The sequence below is a fragment of the Sciurus vulgaris genome (genome assembly GCF_902686455.1).
Source record: "Sciurus vulgaris genome assembly, chromosome: 6".
In the NCBI taxonomy this organism is placed as follows: Eukaryota; Metazoa; Chordata; class Mammalia; order Rodentia; family Sciuridae; genus Sciurus; species Sciurus vulgaris.
In genome coordinates, this window is record NC_136466.1 from 112910267 (window position 1) to 112928810 (window position 18544).

General features: G+C 34.3%; 1 protein-coding gene across 8 annotated transcripts in view; it reads left to right on the forward strand.

Moving 5' to 3' along the window:
- Positions 1-18544, forward strand: part of POLK (DNA polymerase kappa) — a gene marked incomplete at its 3' end in the record, with an annotated part of 101656 nt that overhangs the window by 13694 nt on the left and 69418 nt on the right. For 5 of the 8 annotated variants that reach the window (XR_013764694.1, XM_079145192.1, XM_079145193.1 and 2 more), the window contains 2 exons: positions 12993-13160; positions 15816-15935. Coding sequence is in view for 7 of the 8 variants with exons in the window: in XM_079145192.1 (XP_079001318.1) it covers positions 12993-13160; positions 15816-15935 (288 nt within the window). Of the gene's footprint in view, positions 1-4602; positions 4791-12992; positions 13161-15815; positions 15936-18544 lie in introns of all 8 variants that reach the window. The other 3 variants (XM_079145194.1, XM_079145196.1, XM_079145195.1) reach the window with 1 other exon arrangement.

Below are 18544 nucleotides of genomic sequence, written 5' to 3' on the forward strand. Positions count from 1 at the left end.
TTGCCTGCATTTGCTCTCTTTATCCTATCCTTTGCTTCACGAATCATTTTAATTATGTATAATCTGAACTCCTTTTCTGACTTTTCTTCTACCATACTGTCATTGGATTCTATTAATATAGAATCTAAGTTTGTTTGGATCATTTTCTTCCCTTGTTTTTTCATGTTGTTCATTCATGTATCTTTCCCTCTAGCAGTGCAGATCTGGGATATTGCAGTTTTCCCCCTATAGGCTTACAGTGACCCTGCAGGTTTTCAGATTTTTTTCTTTAAGGGGGAGATCAATATTAGCAGTTCCCAGTTCAGACAATATGCAACCCTAAACCAAATAGCCCCTATGAGAATGTGTTATTTTGTTGAGCCGTGTGGTATTCTTAGGTATTGGTAGAATCCATATGATACTTATTTTGTAAATATGTTTTGCTCTGTTTTGGTCCCTAGTCCATTCATCATTTCACTTTTATTCTAATTTCAGATCCTCTTGTTAGTCAAACAAGCTTAAAAATATTTTTATGGAACATAAATGTTACTATGGTTACACAGTTTGTAGAAATACAATTTTGTCTTTATGCCCATTTAAGATGTTTATTAAGACTTGCTATTTGATATTCCTGACAAGTGCTATAAAAATGAAATATATACCATTGTCTTCCATAAATTTTACTACTTTCTAATATTTTACTGTCCCAGAATTCTGACTATAAGGTGTACTAAAGTGCTGATATGTGTTCAACAGATGATTATTATTATTATTAAAGATCAAATTTAAAATTTGCCTATCACATAGGTTTTAGGTAAATCTTTATTGGTGAGTGCAATAAGTTGGTTGATGATTGAAAGGAACCTTTAGGGGGGAAATTCACTAGCACAATTACAATTAACAAAAGACCAAAGAATCAAATTCTGTCATAGGTTTCTGTAAGGAGAATGTATTATTTGTTAGGAGGATCCAATGTCAGACACTGTTTTAGGATCATTTATTATTCACTCTTTGTAAAAATATTCCTATCGATGGATATTTTTCTTATTTTACTTATTAAAATTAAAATTAAAGTTCAAAGAAGTTAAAATAAGTTGTCAAAGGTCATATCTAGTGAATACTTTATCTCAGACTTTGACCGTTAGAAACTTGTTATGTATACTGTTATTACATCTGTAGGCTGGGGATATACTAGTTTAAAAAAATCTTTAGAATTAATATTAGATTTAAGAAAAAAAAGACAAAAAGCTATTATCCTCAATTATTTAAAATGATTAAACATTTCAGCGTCTGTCAAGCCAGATTGCATAAGGTTTTTTTGTTTGTTTTTAGTTTGACAGGTTCCTTAAATGAAAATTCATTCACATTTTTTCCCCACATAGACCTTTTTAAGCTATAATAGCATATTATGTAGCTAGTTTAAATATTTTTCTTGCTAATGTGTACTAAAAACAAGTCTGTGTTCTGATTACCCATAAAAAATTTAAATGACTTCTGGTACCTGCTGGAATTATCTCCTTGTCTTATGTTGATAAAGGAATAGCTCATTGATTTTTTTTGTTTTTTGTTTTGGAACTAGGGATTAAACTCAGAGGTGCTTAACCATTGAACCACATCCTCAGCCCTTTTTATTTTTATTTTGAGACAGGGTCTCACTCACTTGTTGAGACTTACCTCAAACTTGTGATCCTCCTACCTTAGCCTCCCAAGTCAGTAGATTTACAAGTGTGTACCACCATGCCTTGCTGTGTTGATTTAACACTTAGTATATAAAAAAAATAGTCATTGGCATTTACCATCATTTTATCTTTTTATATTTTGAGTCATTTTATGAATAATCAGGAGAAGTAAGAATACTAGGGTGAAAAAACAACTTTATTATAAATTGTAATACATTTGAAACATAGCAGACCCAGATTTTTGTTAACTGTATTTTCCTGAAATGGATGATGTCCTTTGAAAGCAACAAGCTGTCCACTGTATCTTATGTTTGAACCTATAAATAAAGATTCCAGATCTCATATGTATCTTTAATAGATTTTAACTTATTCTAGTTCCTTGTGCTTGTCATCAAAATCCAACTACATTGAAAATCTTGACATTTCATGATCTTGCTAAGAAGAAAAAACAACCATGTTCCTCCCATCCTCATCCTGATTGTGAAACATTTCATTTGTATTTTTATGAACACTGGTTAAAATTATAAGTCTGGTAAATTTCTCATTTTCACACTATCAGTTTCTTTCCTGTTCCCTTTGTGTATAAATCTTCCTTAAGCACTGTTCACTTATAAAACAACCATATCAAGTAACTTAGTGCACAAATATAATCAAGGATGCAAGAATACTATCATACAGCATCCTTTTAGCCAAATGCAATGTTCTGCATTCCTTTGCAAAACACACCATAATGAAGTCCTTCCTGTTGGATGACTAACTGAATGGGAATGCCATATTTCCTCTTTGTCCCTAAAATCAGTTGTTCACTCATTTATTCTTGAGTTTGAGAAATATCATCCCTGAATCATTTGAGAATTCATAGTCTGAGATTTTATTTCTCTGATAAATTTTGTCATAATCCATAGTTCTATTCTTTGCATCCTGATTTATCTAATAATTGTGAAAATGGTTAGTTTTATATCTTTGACATTATAGATATAAAATGAAAAAATTTAGAACACTGAAATGTGTACAGTGAAAGCTACAAAAAATGATTTTCAAAAACATGATACTGTGAGCAATAAAACATAAAAACTGAAGGATGATATAATCATGACTTATGTTCCCTACTGGATTATCTTTCTAGGTGATCACAATATTTATTTTTTAAATTTATTTTGGGGATAGCTGCTAAAAAGTAATTGATGATTAGTGCTTAAATAATTCTAAGGATAATGAAATAGGAAAATACTCAAGATATAGAAAAATTAAAACCCCTAAGATATCATTATGTATGTCTTCAATTTCTAGAGGGATCGGATAGATCATCCAGTAATCACAAAATGAAAGGAATTTTATTGTTAAAAAATGAGTACTTTTTCTGTTTTTTGGAAGACTTCTAAGAATAAGATTTGAATTATCAATGCTTACAAATGAAGTTGTTCAAAGAAGGAACTCAAGCATTAAAATTAGGCCTTATAGATCTTGGGGTATATTGAGGGTTATTAAACCACATTCCTTCCTTTTTCACAACTAAACCTGAACTATTTCCTTTTCCTTTCCCACATTAAAGGGTTAGCTATTGTAATTCATGCCAAAATAATAATCATTTGCCCAAATGAGGTATTTCTTAAAAATCAAAGCACATCTTAACATCTTTGCTTAGTCTAGTGAAATTTTTTTAAATAGAAAATAATATCACATATAAAAGATGTAATATTTGCCCATTACAATATCTAAATAGACCATTTTAGTTAGTTAAAAATACCTAAAATATTAAAAAGAATTTTTCAGGTTTCAACATAAGAAAAGCTATTATGTAGATCTTGCTGCAGCAAGCAGTTCATAGTAGAACCACATTGTCTAAATCACAATCAGAGAGAATTATCCAAGACTAAAGTGAGTCAAGGAGATCATGGCTGATGTATAGTAATATTTTAGCTATCAGGCAGACACATGAGAAGACATGTGAAATGAAGAAATGCCTGTGTTAATTCTGGAGACAAAGACCTTCCAACAAAAAAAGTGATTCTGTCTAGGGATTATTGCTGATTTTTTGTGCAGTAAGAACCCAAACTATTTTTTGGTTAAGATTAAGTTAAAGAGGTCCACAGTTCAAACAGATTTCATAGGTCATTTTGAAAAAAGATATAGGAAATTTTGAAGCCTTTAAAGACCTTTTTTCCTCTTCCTTAGTAAGAGAGGTTATTTTGAAAAATAGAATAAGGTATGATATATAATATAAGAGTTGTAAGTGGGATGAGAAAGACCGTCCTGCTGCTTGTCTGAAATAGAAAAACAAATCTTAATGGGTAAATGAGGAGGAAGCAGGACTTGAGGAAAGTGTTCATCGGAAAATACAGGAAGCTGATTAGCTCAGTTCTTTTCAGTTTTTTTATTTTTTTATTTTTATTTTTTTAGTTGTAGATGGACCATACCTTTATTTTATTTATTTCTCTTTTTATGTCGGCTGAGGATTGAACCCGGGGCCATCACACATGCCAGGCAAGTGCTCTACCATTGAACCACAACCCCAGCTCCATAGCTCAGTTCTTCAAAGGAAGAGATGAACAGTTCAAACAGCTAGGTTCAATTGTAGGAACTGTGTCTATCCCAAGTACCTCCCTTAAATGCTTTAGGGTTGAGTGAGTGTTTTAACCCAGCTGAAACCAATCTGGGATTAAAATTTTTGAGGAATACAGAGTTTACTTGGCTGTTATTCTTTCTTTGGATCTTGGAGAAGAGTCAGTGTGGTCAACAAACATCTGTCTAAACATGTGGAATAGCTATACTTTATAGAGCAAAAGCGGTTATTTTGGTACTTTAAGAATAGGAAATGAAGTGTATATAAATCTATTTTCTTTTACATTTTTAAACTTTTGCTGGGGGGTACTGGGGATTGAACCCAGGATTTCTTTACTGCTGAGCTACATCCCCAGTCCTTACTGTTTTTTATTTTGGTCAGGATCTGGCTAAGTTGCTGAAGCTGTCCTCAACTTGCAATCCTCCTGCCTCAGTCTCCCGAGTTGCTGGGATTACAGGCATGCGCCACCATTCCTGGCTCACTTCACTTAATCTTGAATTCTTTTTATAAGCTACCACAAAATTTTTTGGGAAAGAAATAGAGAAGTAGAATATCAGGTAGAAAAGAAGGTAAGTAGACCAATTGTTATAAGATTTCCATGTGTTTCCTTTTTTCATGTTAAGATTTTACTGGGCAGAAACCTGATAATATTCCTTTTGTCCATTGTTTTAAAGTTATCTGTCTGATGGGATAGTTCCTAAGAGTTTATGAACATAGATAATCATCCCAGCTTTTTTTTTTTTTTTTTTTTTTTACTAATGGGGAAATTTGGTAGTAACCTGATTGATGTCCTTAGGGAGCTGTTAAGATATGTTCCAGCCATACACTGTAATATGACACAGTCATTTAAAATGATGTTATAATGTCGGAACTCTCAGGCAAAGATTTTGAAGCAAGAAGTTAAGGAACTTAATTTTTTTGTTTCTAGGTTTTAGGCATGTATGATATGATTAGAAAAAAAAACAATGATTCTCAGAGCCTTTTTGTGAAAACCATTTGTTAAAATTCATCAATAGTGAACAACTGTCATTTTTTTGTGTAAGTTGTTAGTGGAGGCTTTGCATAGTAACAATTTCAACATATATATCTATGTTCATATGGTTATTTCCTAGAAATTTGGAGGAAATTTTTCCAAAGAAAGGAAGATTACTATGAACTTTCCCTTCTCTGTAGTTTACCCATTCTTTTACCTTAGTGATAGAATATACATGAAGAAATTATAGAACTGCATGTTAGTAGAACAAAAATGTAAGGGAAAGTTTTGAGGTTTCCCCTAAAATTTCATGGGAAAAGAGTTATGTTGCTAAAGTGTTTTAAACCCCTGCCATAGACTATTAACACTTTAAGAAAACTTAGAACTGCATAAGGGCAGAGCCAACAGTAATTTGTTCAGACATATCTAGATACATCTAGAATACAACACAGAAACAAAAAATGGAAAATATCTAAGAAGCTAAGAAATATGAAGGGGAGAATAAATAAGAAAAAAGAAAAGAAAAAGAAAGAAGGCAGGAGAATCATGAGTTCAAAGCCAACTTCAGCCAAAATGAGGCACTAAGTAATTCAGTGACACCCTGTCTCTAAATAAAATACACAGAAAGACTGGGGATATGGCTCAGTGGGGATATGAGTTCAATCCCGTGTCCCGCCCCCATTAAAAAAGGAAACAATATGGCTCACTGGGGTGTGCTTAGCATGTGTGAGGCCCTGAGTTCAATCCCCAGCACTGCCAAAAAAAAAAAAAAAAAAAAAAAAAAAAAAAGAAACATTATCAAGTTTATGATTCAGAAGAAACTTAGAAACAATTTAGCAAATGGGTCTTTGAAGGGATCATCATTTTGTGACAGGAAAATAATACCTTATATAACTTTCTGATATTATTAGGTATTTGCCTTTCAATAATATAGAATGTAGTATAGTAATAAACAGATAATCCTAGCTCAATAATGTAACCCTAACCTATTATCCTGACTTCTTTTGTAATTTTACATTAAAATAATAAAATTCTAGATTGTAGAATAGTAATCAAAAAGGTACTGCAGAAGAATGTGTTTCTTCTCTCCAAGGACATATGTATCAACTATCCCTTAAGATTAGCGCATGTTATCATTAAAAAAAAAAAAAAAAAAAAAGATTTGCACCCTTTATCACATACCTCAACTGAAACAATTGGTCTGTTCATCATCATATTTACAAGGATAAGTATTTTTGCTTCCATGATCTAGTAAGGAAAGAACCTCTCAGCCTACCTTTTGTGTTATAAAGTATTAAGCTCATCATCAAAATTGAAATATATACACTGTGCTTTATATAGAGAATTTTGAATTGATACTGTGTTTCAGAATAGTCTTCATTTTGTGCTAAAGATAGTTTCAACTTATTGTTCCCTAAGACTGAATTTTATGTCCATACAATGAAGTAGTGTTGATGTTTTGACTGTCCCATTCTTCTTCATTAGAACCAGCTAAATGAACAGAAAAAGGAAGAGGGGAAAAGACAGTGGAAGAGAATGTATGTGTGGTTCCTGTATGCGTAGGCCTCACTCTGAAGGTGGAAGCTAAAAATGAAAAGTTGCATCTGTGCTTTCATTCTCATCATGTAAAACTTGTTGGCATGTGATTTCAATACATGTGTTCATTTATATGTATATAAAATAATTAGAGAGGAATATAGAAAAATAATTATCTGTTAAAGTCTTGGGTTATAATTTACAACTTTTGAGCTTTGAAAACTATTTTTACAATAAGTGAAAATGAAAAGAACTTTTTAAAAAGTCAATCATCTAAGATGTGTTTACTTGGGGTTGGGGTTGTAGCTCCGTGGTAGAGCAGTTGCCTAGCATGTGTGAGGCCCTGGGTTCAATTCTCAGCATCACATAAAATAAATAAGTAAATAAAATAAAGGTATTGTGTCCATCTACAACTAAAAAATATTTTTAAGAAAGATATATTAATTTGAAAAATACTCTTAATTTTAGAGCAGTATCATTATATTTAAAACTGAACAATAAAAAAATCAAGTTTTATGCTAGATGTTTACTTTGTTAAACAAAAGTATGAAATATTTGAACATTTGAGAGATTTAATTCCCAGCCCTCTGCCTAGCTGGGAATGGATCCCAGAGTCCCAAGCCCCATTTGGAAGATTTAAAAATAATATTCATGCCAAGCATAGTGGCACACAGCTGTAATCCCAGAAACTTGGGAGACTGAGGCAGGAGGATCTTAAGTTCAGGGCAGCCTTAGCAACTTAATGAGACTCTCAACCATTTAGGGAGACTCTGTCTCAAAGTAAAAAATAAAAAGGACTGGGGATGAAGCTTAGTGTTTAAGTGTCCCTGGGTCAATCCACGGTACTGTTGTTACTGCTACTGCTACTACTACTACAACTACTACTGATAACAATGATAATGATAATTTTGTATATATTAAAGTTTTTGAATAAATTAATGGGTTTTGCTTATTTGTAGTAATTAGAAATGGGCAACAAGCTTCATGTAGGAACTTTTTGTTTTTAAACATCATTTTCTATATGTCTTTTTTATTTATTTATTTATTTATTTATTTTTTATGTGGTGCTGAGGATTGAACCCACTGCCTCACATGCTAGGCAAGTATTCTATCACTGAGCTATACCCCCAGTCCTCCACATAGTTCAGTTTTCAGTATTTATACTTCTCTTTCGCTCAGTCCCCCTATCTTATTACCTTCAATGTATTTTGCATAATTCTAGGTGACTTTGCTCAATATGCTAAGTGCTTGTGATATTGTTTACATAATTTTATGTTTTTTATAGTGAGAACACTGAAAGTTCTTCCTTAGAATTCCTTCTGAAGTCTTAAGTTTCCATCCTTTCTTACCAGAAACAGTTATGCCTTATATTTTAAAGTGGTAACCTGAATAGTCAGTGGTAGAATCATACTGGGAAGAATTTTGAATATTTTCAGAGAAATATGTGCCTTTAAATCAATATACTAAACCACAGGAACACGAAGTTCTTTCCTTTGAGTTGTGCGTTACTGTTTGTGCTTCTTAGTTGAAGCAAAACAGACTGTATTTGCCTATTTTCCTTTTCGAAAAGAAACCCCTCCCAACTTTTGTTTATAAAGTCACAGCTACATCCATTCAAACAATTTGGGCTTTATATGTGATAGTAATCCTACTACAAATACTTGTTTGAAAGCAAAACAAATAAAATTCATCTATGTGATCTGTGAACTTTGTTTTTTCTTTTGGATGCTTACTCGGTTCCTTTTTATAGTTGCTTGTCTTTATCGTAAGGGGAGAGAGGTAAGAAAAGTAAGATTAGAGATTTTCATAGCTCTAAAAAGTTGGCTTAACTTTAATAATAATAATTACAATAATAACTCTTGACTGAGAACTTATCATGTACCAGACAACACTTTTACACAATCTGTTGTCCTCAGAAAGCCATTTGAAGTAAAACTTTTTTCATAGGAACATAGGGGAAATCATCATACTTTGCAATATCATGTAAATATCTCTGCTAGGAGCCCTCTTTTAACTTTATGGATTTCTAGATAACAAAACTCACTGAAGAACTAATGGGAAAAATATAGATAATCAGGACTAATAGAGATTGTAGAAAAGTTGAAATGATTATGGAGATACCCATAAAAATGCAAAAGCATGCTCACCACAGACATAAATGTTAGACCAAAAGAAACTCATAGTGATTCAGATATACCAAAATCTAGTATGCTGTTTATTACTCTAACAAATACCTGAATTAATCAAATTATAAAGAAAAAAAGTTAGCTGGGAGTCCTAGTACACATCTGTAATCCCAGTGTATTGGGAGGCTGATGTAGGAGGATTGCAAGTTTGATGCTAGCCTCTGCCACTTAGCAAGACTTAGACTGTCTTAAAAAAAATAAAAATAAAAAGGGCTGGGCATGTAGCTCAGTGATGGAAGTACCCCTGAGTTCAATTGTCGGTTTAAATAAAAGAGAGAGGGAGACAGAAAGTTTAGTTTGGCTCTTTATTTTGGAGATTCCAGTTCATGATGGGTTGGCATGTTGCTTTGTGCCTGTGGCAGGGGAGCACATCATGGCAGGAGTATATGACCCAGCAAAAGTGCTTATCTTGTTTCAAGCCAGGGAGCAGAGAGGAGGGAGAAGAAACTGGGGTCCCACAATCCCCTTGTAGGGCACACCCCTCAATGACCTAAAAACCTCCCACTAGGCCCCGCCTCTTAAATGTCCCACCAATTCCCATTACCTCCATCCTGGGGACCAAGCCTTTAAGGAACATTCAAAATCCAAGTTACAGTACCTTGGTCTTAATAATTTTTCTTTGATTTAGAAATAATTAGGCTTCAATTTAAAATAGAGAGGTCAGAGTAGACCCTCACTGAGAAGGTGACATTTAATCAAAGACCTGAAGAAGAAGAGGGAATTTAGTCAAGGGGCTATCTGACCATCCAGCGGAAAAGAACCTCTGGGCTGGAGTGTGCCTTGAGGAAGAGTAGCGACCTACGGGAAGAGTATTAGGAAAGTACAAGGTAAACAGGTAGGAAGGATTCAGATTCTTTAAGACCTTGAAGGTCATTTTAAGGACTTTGCATTTAATGTTGAAGTGAGATGGGGTAGCATTATACAGTTTTCAGCACAAGAATGATATGATCTAATTTGTGATTTAAAAGAATCGAGCTGCAGTGTCCATAATTAGAAGAGCATGGGGCAGAAGCAGAGAGGCTAGAAGACGGTTGCAGTTATCCAGGCAAGAGGTGATGGTGGCTCAGACTACAGGAAAGCATTGAAGATGGTTGGAAATGGTTAAATTCAGGATGCATTTTGAAAGAATCCGTAGAATTTCCTGACAGTTTGGTTGTGAGTGGATGAGAAAGAAAGGGTCAAGAATGACAGGCTAATCTGCATGAGCAATTGAAAGGGATTAGAGTTGTCCTTAACTGAAATGAGGAAGTCAGTGGAGCTGGTTTGGGGGATGAAGGGAGATGAGAAAATCAGTTTGAGACATGTTAAATTTGAGATGTCATACATTTGAATTGGTCCTGCAAACTTGGAAGTCATTGGCATATAAATGATAGTAAATGTATACCTATGAAATTGGACTTCAGTTGAATGGTAAGTAGTCTTCAATAGGGGAAAGTAGTTGAAAACTAACCGTATCTGTCTCACAGTTTTTCCCAGTGCCACTATTTCTGATAGCCCACTTCTGACCCAGTTAAGAATCCAAACCAATTCTTAGAGTATATTAATATAATATACTCATACTAATTAGTAATAAAAATTGTAGTGTTTCTTTTCCTTTCAGTAGTGTTTATTTTCCTTTCATATATTTCATCATTTAAAGGGCAAGGCAGCTTAGAGGTGAAGGTCTGCATTTAGTTTCTCGACTCACTTTTAGTAGTGTGGGTGTGGTGAAATTAAAACTGAATTACATTTGCCTGCTTTACTAGGAAATGCCAACTAATTGAATTACTGAAGATTAAGACAAAATACAGGGTCATATTAGATGGAATCTCACAGTTTAAGGGAAAACAATGAAAACAGAAAACCAACCTGGGCACTCAGAATCATCTATGCCACTGGTTCCTATACTTTGGGGACACATTGAAATCATCTGGCATCTCTAAAAATTTTTATATTTTTCTCTAAATATTTGCATGGTTTAATGAGAACTCATTTACTTCAATCTACCTTGCAACAGCTATCTATCTGACTCTTACTCCCAGAGCTTCTGATATATTTAGTATATAATGAGACCTGGGCATCAAGATTTTTAAGCTTGGGGCTGGAGATATAGCTCAGTTGGTAGCGTGCTTGCCTCGTAAGCACAAGGCCCTGGGTTCAATCTCCAGCACCACAAAAAAAAAAAAAGAAAAAAGAAAAAAGATTTTTAAGCTTCCCCAGGGAATCTAATGTACAATGAAATTTGGGAACTACCATGGTGTCCATGTTTTTTCCTAATGGAATTGCCACTTACAGTCATAGGGTTCAAAGTACCCTACTAGAATTATTTTTATTCTTTGCTGGTGCCCAAAATGGAAGCTGAATTATTAAAAAAAAAAAAAAAAAAAAAAAAAAAAAGTAAAGAAAAGAAAAGAAAAAGACCTCAATAACCAGACTTAGTGGTGCATGCCTCTAATCCCAGCGACTTGGGAGGCGAAGGGCAGAAGGATCTCAAGTTTGAGACTAACCTCAGCAACTTAGTGAGACCCTGTCTCAAAAAATAAAAAGGGTTGGGGACAAGATTCAGTAGTAGAATGCTTGCGTAGCATGCGTGAGGCCCTGGGTTAATCCCCAGCTACACACACACACACACACACACACACACACACACACACACAAAAGGAAAGAAAAGTGACATATATAAAATGAGAAATTGATATTAAGTTTGCATAAGCAGACCTTATTAAAGTAGCACTTATTTTCCATTAGGAAAAAGAAAAGGTCCTCAAGACATATTGGGGTAAATGAGTTCTCACTAAATCATGCAAATAAGTTACTATCATTGCTGTAGATCTGTTCACCTGGACTTTTAATTTTTTCTACATTTTTTAGTTGCAACTGGCCATTTGTGTCTAGCATAAATGAACCCCAAATTGGAGGCAGCTGTGATGTTATGGAAACTGTATTAGAGTTGGAATAATAAGACTTGGATGCAAATTGAAATTCTTCCACTTACTAGCAGAGTTATGATGGGCAATTCATTTAACTTGCTGAAATTCCAATTTTTTTTTTCTCAGTAACATGGTGGGGGGCTCTGTTACAGAGTTCGTAACAGTTGTTATGAAGAGTTTTTAAAGCTAATGTATGTGGAGATAAACAACAAAGATCCATATGGAGATATTAAAGCATTTATTTGAAAGGATTTTTCTAGTTTTTTGTTTTGGTTTGAGATGGGGTCTCTCTACGTTGCTCATACTGGTCTTGAATTCCTGGGCCCAAGTGATCCTCCTGCCTCATCTTCCTGAGTAGCTGATACTACAGATATGTACCACCATACCTGGCCTTCAAAAGGATTTTTCTTAACCTTAGAAGTGACATAGCATTGTACAATGTAAAAGTTTCCTGGAAATGAATAGATTTTTTAAAATTTTTTCCCACTGTCTTAAGAATGGAGCTCTGGACAAATGCAGTGGTTTGTGCCTGTAATCCCAATGATTTGGGAGGCTGAAGCAGAAGGATTGCAAACTCAAGGCCAGCCTCTACCATTTAGTGAGGGCCTAAGCAATTTAGCAAGACCCTGTCTCAAAAAATTTTTAAAAGAACCAGGGATGTGACTCTTAGGTTAAATCCTTAGTACCAAATAATAATAATACTGTATATAGTAGAATTAACATGTATAGTAGAGAAAGTGTTCTTTTATATTCGTTATAGTGTTAATCTATAGAGTTTTAGACTCAGACTTGGTTTTCAATGAAGATGTTGCCATGTTATAGCTAATTGTTTCAGTAGACATGTTCTAAGACCTGTTTCTTCTCTTTTTATATTGAGAATAATAATATCTACTTTTCAGGGCTGTTATGGGGTTCACATATAAAGCCTCAAGTGTAGTAAGTAGCTGGCACAAAGCAGGCAGAAAATGTTAATTTCTTTTTTCCTTTCAAGAGTATAGTAACCTTGGAATAGTAATTATAAAAATCTGAATGGTAATTTTTCAGGAGTTAAAAATTCTTAACTATCTTTTTTTAAAATTTTTTTACTGATTTCCCTAGCATTTTATCTTTAAATTTCCTCTCCATGAATGCTTTTAAAAGCAGTATTTATTTTGTATGCTTTTTCAGATAATAAAAAAGAAGACACTTTACGTTTACACCATGCATAGTACAAAGGAGAAGAATGACCATTGCAAAGATGATCTTCTGCTTAGGATGGGACTTAATGATAATAAAGCAGGAATGGAAGGATTAGATAAAGAGAAAATTAACAAAATTATAATGGAGGCCACAAAGGTATGTCTCTTGTTTCCTTCAATATCAGTGATTTAGTTACTTGTAGACTTTCTGTTTCAAGGAAAATTGTTTTGAATATCCTTTTTATTAAATTTTTTAATATTTTAGCATATATTATTAAGCTTTGAAAGGGTATGAAATAAGCTCCCTTCAATTTTTTTTTTTCTTTATTTGGTACTGGGGATTGAACCCAGGAACACTTTATCACTGAGCTATCTCCAGTCCTTTTTATTTTTCAGTTTGAGATAGGGTCTCACTAAATTACTTAAGGCCTTGTTTTGTTACTGAGGCTACCTTCAAACTTGAGATCCTTTTGCCTCAGCCTCCCAAATTGCTGGGATTGCAGGCATGTGCCACTATGCCCAGCATAATCTCCCTTCTAGTTTTTTGCTCTTGCCATTCCATTTTCAATGGCACATGCCTATAATCCCAGTTTATTAAGTTCAAGGCCAACCTGGACAATTTAGCAAGACTGTCTCCAAAAAAATAAAAGGACTGGGGTACACTGTCTCAGAAAAAATAGGACCAGGTTTATAGTTCACTGGTAGACGTGCCTCTGGGTTTAATCCCCAGTACTGAGATTGTAAAAGCAAAATCATGTACATGCTCTTTTTCTTTTCTTCTTTGTTTTGGTGTGTTTTTATTTTTGTTTTTGTTTTGAGGTACTGGGGATGGAGCCCAGGTCCTTGCTCATGCTAGGCAATAACTCACCACTAAGCTACATCCCCAGCCCTTTTTTATTTTGAGATAGGGTCTCACTAAGTTACCCAGGCTGGCCTCAAACTTGCAGTCCTCTTGCTTCAGCTGAATAATTGGGATTACAAGTTTGTGGCACTGCACCCAGCTGCTCTTTTCTTTTTTAACCCCAACGGGAGAATACTATAATTGGTTTTTCTGTCTTTGTTTTTGTGGTTCTAAGGATTGAACCCAGGTCCTCTTAACATAGTAGGCAATCACTTTACCTCTGAGCGAGATCCCCCAAATAACTGCAATTGTTTTGTTTTGTTTTCAGTTATTGTAATTTGAAGGCCTTTCTGTATAAGTAAAGATCTACATTGTTGTTTATGCCCACATGTGGGGGTATAATTTATTGATTCAGTCAGAATCTTTACTGATGGACATATAAGTTATTTCTAGACTTTAATTTTTATAAACAATAAACACTGAATAACCTTAAACTTCATAACCTTGCATGTGTACAAGTACACCTATAGGAGAGATTCCTAGAAGTAGAATTGCTTCACAAAGTACAGATAGCATGAAAGAGTATAAATTTGTGCATTGTTAAATCTTCAAACATTGATTGTATCAATTTTACTTCTACCACTGATATGTGAGTGTGTGTATTACTAATACCAAAATTGCACTAACATATTATATTACTAAACTTCTGAATTTGCCAAGCTGAGGTAATATAATGTAGCTTCAACAAACAATCCAACCAAATAATGGACCAAAAATATGAGTAGGTATTTCAGGATAAGTAAATAAGATATGCATATGGCTCATAAATACATGAAAAGATACTCAGTATCATTGAGGAAATTGAAATTTTAAAACCTTAATGAGATACTATTCAACTACTATTCAGAAGGCTATAATTAAATACCAATATATACTTTTTAGCAGCAGTGTATGAGGCGGTTACCAGGGATTGAACTCAGGCGCACTAGACTACTGAGCTACATCCCCAGCCCTATTTTGTATTTTATTTAGAAACAGGGTCTCACTGAATTGCTTAGTGCCTCCCTTTTGCTGAGCCTGGCTTTGAACTCCTGATCCTCTGCCTCAGCCTCCCGAGCCTCTGTGATTACGGGAGTGCTCTACTGAGCCCAGCTATCAGAAAGGCTATAATAAATAAGACAGATGATCACAAATGTTGACAGGGATATGGAGAAATTAGAACTCTCATATATTGCTGGTGGGATCAAATAATGGTTCAGCCATTTTCGAAAACAGTCTGGCAGTTCCTACATTAGACCCAGGCACTGTAACCCAGCAACTCGGGAGGCTAAGGCAGGAGGATTGCAAGTTTGAGTTAAGTATGGCTGAAATTCCACTCTTCGGGTACATATCCAAGAAGAATGACAGTGTATGTCCACACAGAAACATGCACCCAAATGTTCATAATGGCATTTTTCATAATAGTCAAAGGGTAGAAATAATCTAGTGTCTGTTAACCTATTAACCTGATAAATGGATAGAGACTGTGTTCAGTATTAGAACGGATATGTTGAGTGGTGGAATGATAAGTAGTTTAAACTATTTTCTACATTTTCTTTAGTAGCTTATATTGAAATTTTGAAAATACATTTTCTGGGGTGATTTTTGGTGGAGATAAATGATGACTCAGCCAACTAAGGCCTTGAATATGGCCCGTAGATCCTACCTACAACACAGTGCTCTTTTCTGAATTCAGATCTGTACTCAACACAATAATTCTATGATTTAGAATTTATTAATTCTACGATTAATGAATATATTTTCTAGATAAGGAAAAAAAGAGTAATTTTTGGTTCACCCAGCTAGTAAGTGGTAGAGCTAAGTTTTAAATTCATCTGATTCCAGAGTCTGCACTCTTAGCTAACAAGTTATACTACAATGATGCTTTCCTTCAGACATACTTCTTATTCTTATGCTTTGTTTTCTCCATAGGGATCCAAATATTACGGAAATGAACTCAAGAAGGAAAAACAAGTCAACCAACGAATTGAAAATATGATGCAACAAAAAGCTCAAATTACCAGCCAGCAACTAAGGAAAGCACAATTACAGGTATTAATTCAATCATTAGAGTAGAAGTTGATGGGATAGTAATTGGCAGTTGAAATACATTATTATGGAGTAATAACTTCAAACAAGATGAAATCAGAATTTTCATGATAGTGTAAAGCATACACATTCAGCAAATGTATATACTTTGCTAAGCATTGTTGTACTCACTTACAAAGAGATTCTACACCTAGACTTTATTACCTCCATTGTACTGAAGAGTAAATGGAGTCTTAAATAAGTAACTTGCCAGCATCATAGGACAGGTAGTTGGCAGAGCCAGGATTCAACCCAAAGCTTGTGTTCTTTATATTACATACATATTTTGACATTAGAAAAGGCCACAAGATAAACTGGCATATTTGGAGGAACATGTTAACTGATGACATTAGAAGGCAACTTAAGCCAGGTGCAATGACTTCACACCTGTAATCCCAGTGACTTAGGAAGTTGAAGTGGAGGGACAGTCCCAGCAACTTGGTGAGACTCTGTCTCAAAATAAAGTAAAAAAAGGGTTGGGGATGTGGCTTAGTGATAGAGGGCTGCTGGGTTCAATCCCCAGTACCACCACAAAAATAAATGAAAAAGAAAGTAACTTAAAGCATAAACATGTTATAGTAAAACAAAAATTTGCACTATCAGTAGAATGCCAAATGTACATGAATTTTTAAAATAAAACACAAGGTTTCTAAAAACATGGAGGCTTAGTGTTTTTCAGTATTTAGGGGGAATAAATAACTCAAAGTTCCCTGTGCTAGTAAGAGTTATTTCATTAGACCCAGGCACTATAACCCAGCAACTTGGGAGGCTAAGGTAGGAGAATTGCAAGTTTGAGACCAGCTTCAACAACTAAGCAAGGCCCTAAGCAATTTAGTGAGACCTTGTCTCAAACTAAAAATAAAATGGACTGGAGATGTGGCTCAGTGATAAAGTGCTCCTGGGTTCAATCCCCCGTGCTAAGAAAAAGAGTTTTTTCATTAGAAAAGTTAGGAAGGAACCAAGGTACAGGGCACCATGTGGTAGATTGACAAAGCAAATCACATTTCTGCTAGTAAAGCTTAAGTCATAGCTAGACAAGTTTATTCTCTTATCAAAATCTGATTCAATGCTAAAGCACTATACTATACATAGTAATAAAATTAATTTATTAATCTAATATGCTATGAAATCTTTCTTGTGATAGAATTCAGAGATCATAAATTATGCTTTCTTTGCTAAACTATGTATCATTTTTTGATATATGCTTTCCTAAAGTACAAGATAACTTTGAGTAGTGTATTGTGGTGACAAAAGTTGATTTGTCTGTTAGATATTCACTTTTAATGCTTCCTAGCATTTCACTCTGTAGAAATACCATAATTTTATTTCACCCCACCTTGGTTCCAGTTTTTTGTTTTAGAACAACCCGGTGGTGATCATTCTTGTTTCTCTTTGCACTCTAGTGTAGTTATTTTCACCATAGATAGTACTCTTTTACATTTTCAACATTATTCCCCTATACTTGTTTAAACCTAGATTTTATCAGTTTTATCAATCTTTTAGGTTTTGATTTTACAGTGTCCAAAATATTACCTCATAGTTGTTTTCATTTATCTTCCTTTTGTTGTACCAGAAAAAGGGCATCTTTTCACATTTTAGCCATTATTATTTCCTTATTGTGAGGCTGTCCTCTTTTATTCTGTTTATGAGGATGTAGGTCAAGTAGCTGGCACAAAAAGCCCCAAAATATACTTGAAATAAGATAAGGCTATTTCTCTCTCACATAATAGGTAAGTGGTCACAACTAGTGGGGTACCATAGTGGTTGAGAGACCCAGATTCTATAAATCATGTTGTTCTGTCATCTCCTGGTGTTATCCTTACTTGGGCTGACAAAACTGGGTTATCACCAATCCATTATTACATTTTCTAGTAAGGAAGAAAGTAGGAGAAAAATATCAAAACCAAGTAATTTTCTATTAAACAAGTGAAAAGAAGTTACATACATTACTTAAACCCACATTCTTTTGGCAATAGTTTAAGAGCTAGGATTCATCCCAAAGCTTGTGTTCTTTATATTACATGCATATTTTGACATTAGAAAAGGCCACAAGATAAACTGACATATTTGGAGGAACATGTTAACTGATGACATTAGAAGGCAACTTAAGCCAGGTGCAATGACTTCACACCTGTAATCCCAGTGACAGGAAGTTGAAGTGGAGGGACTGCAAGTTTAATAGTTTAAGTTACAGGGCCACACATAACTGTAAGATAAGCTGTAATATATATTCTCTAGCTGGATGGCTATGTGCTCAGCTAAAAATATGTACTATGGAAGGAAGGAAGGATTTGGAGGGTCAACTTGCAGTCTCAAGCAATATCCTTTGCCCACATTTCTCCACATTTCTAGGGGAGTTTATATCCATTTCTCTTGGTTTATAGATCTTATGATATCTTAAGGATTTTTCTCTTGCCATTTGATGTAAATATGCTTCCAGTATGTTGTCTTTTAATTTTTCAGGAGTTTTTTCCCTATACAATTTAAAAATGTTTATATAATCACATCCATATTTTTTTGAGACTTTGTTTTTAGAGCTCTTTTGAGTTCACAGCAAAATTGAACAGAAGGTA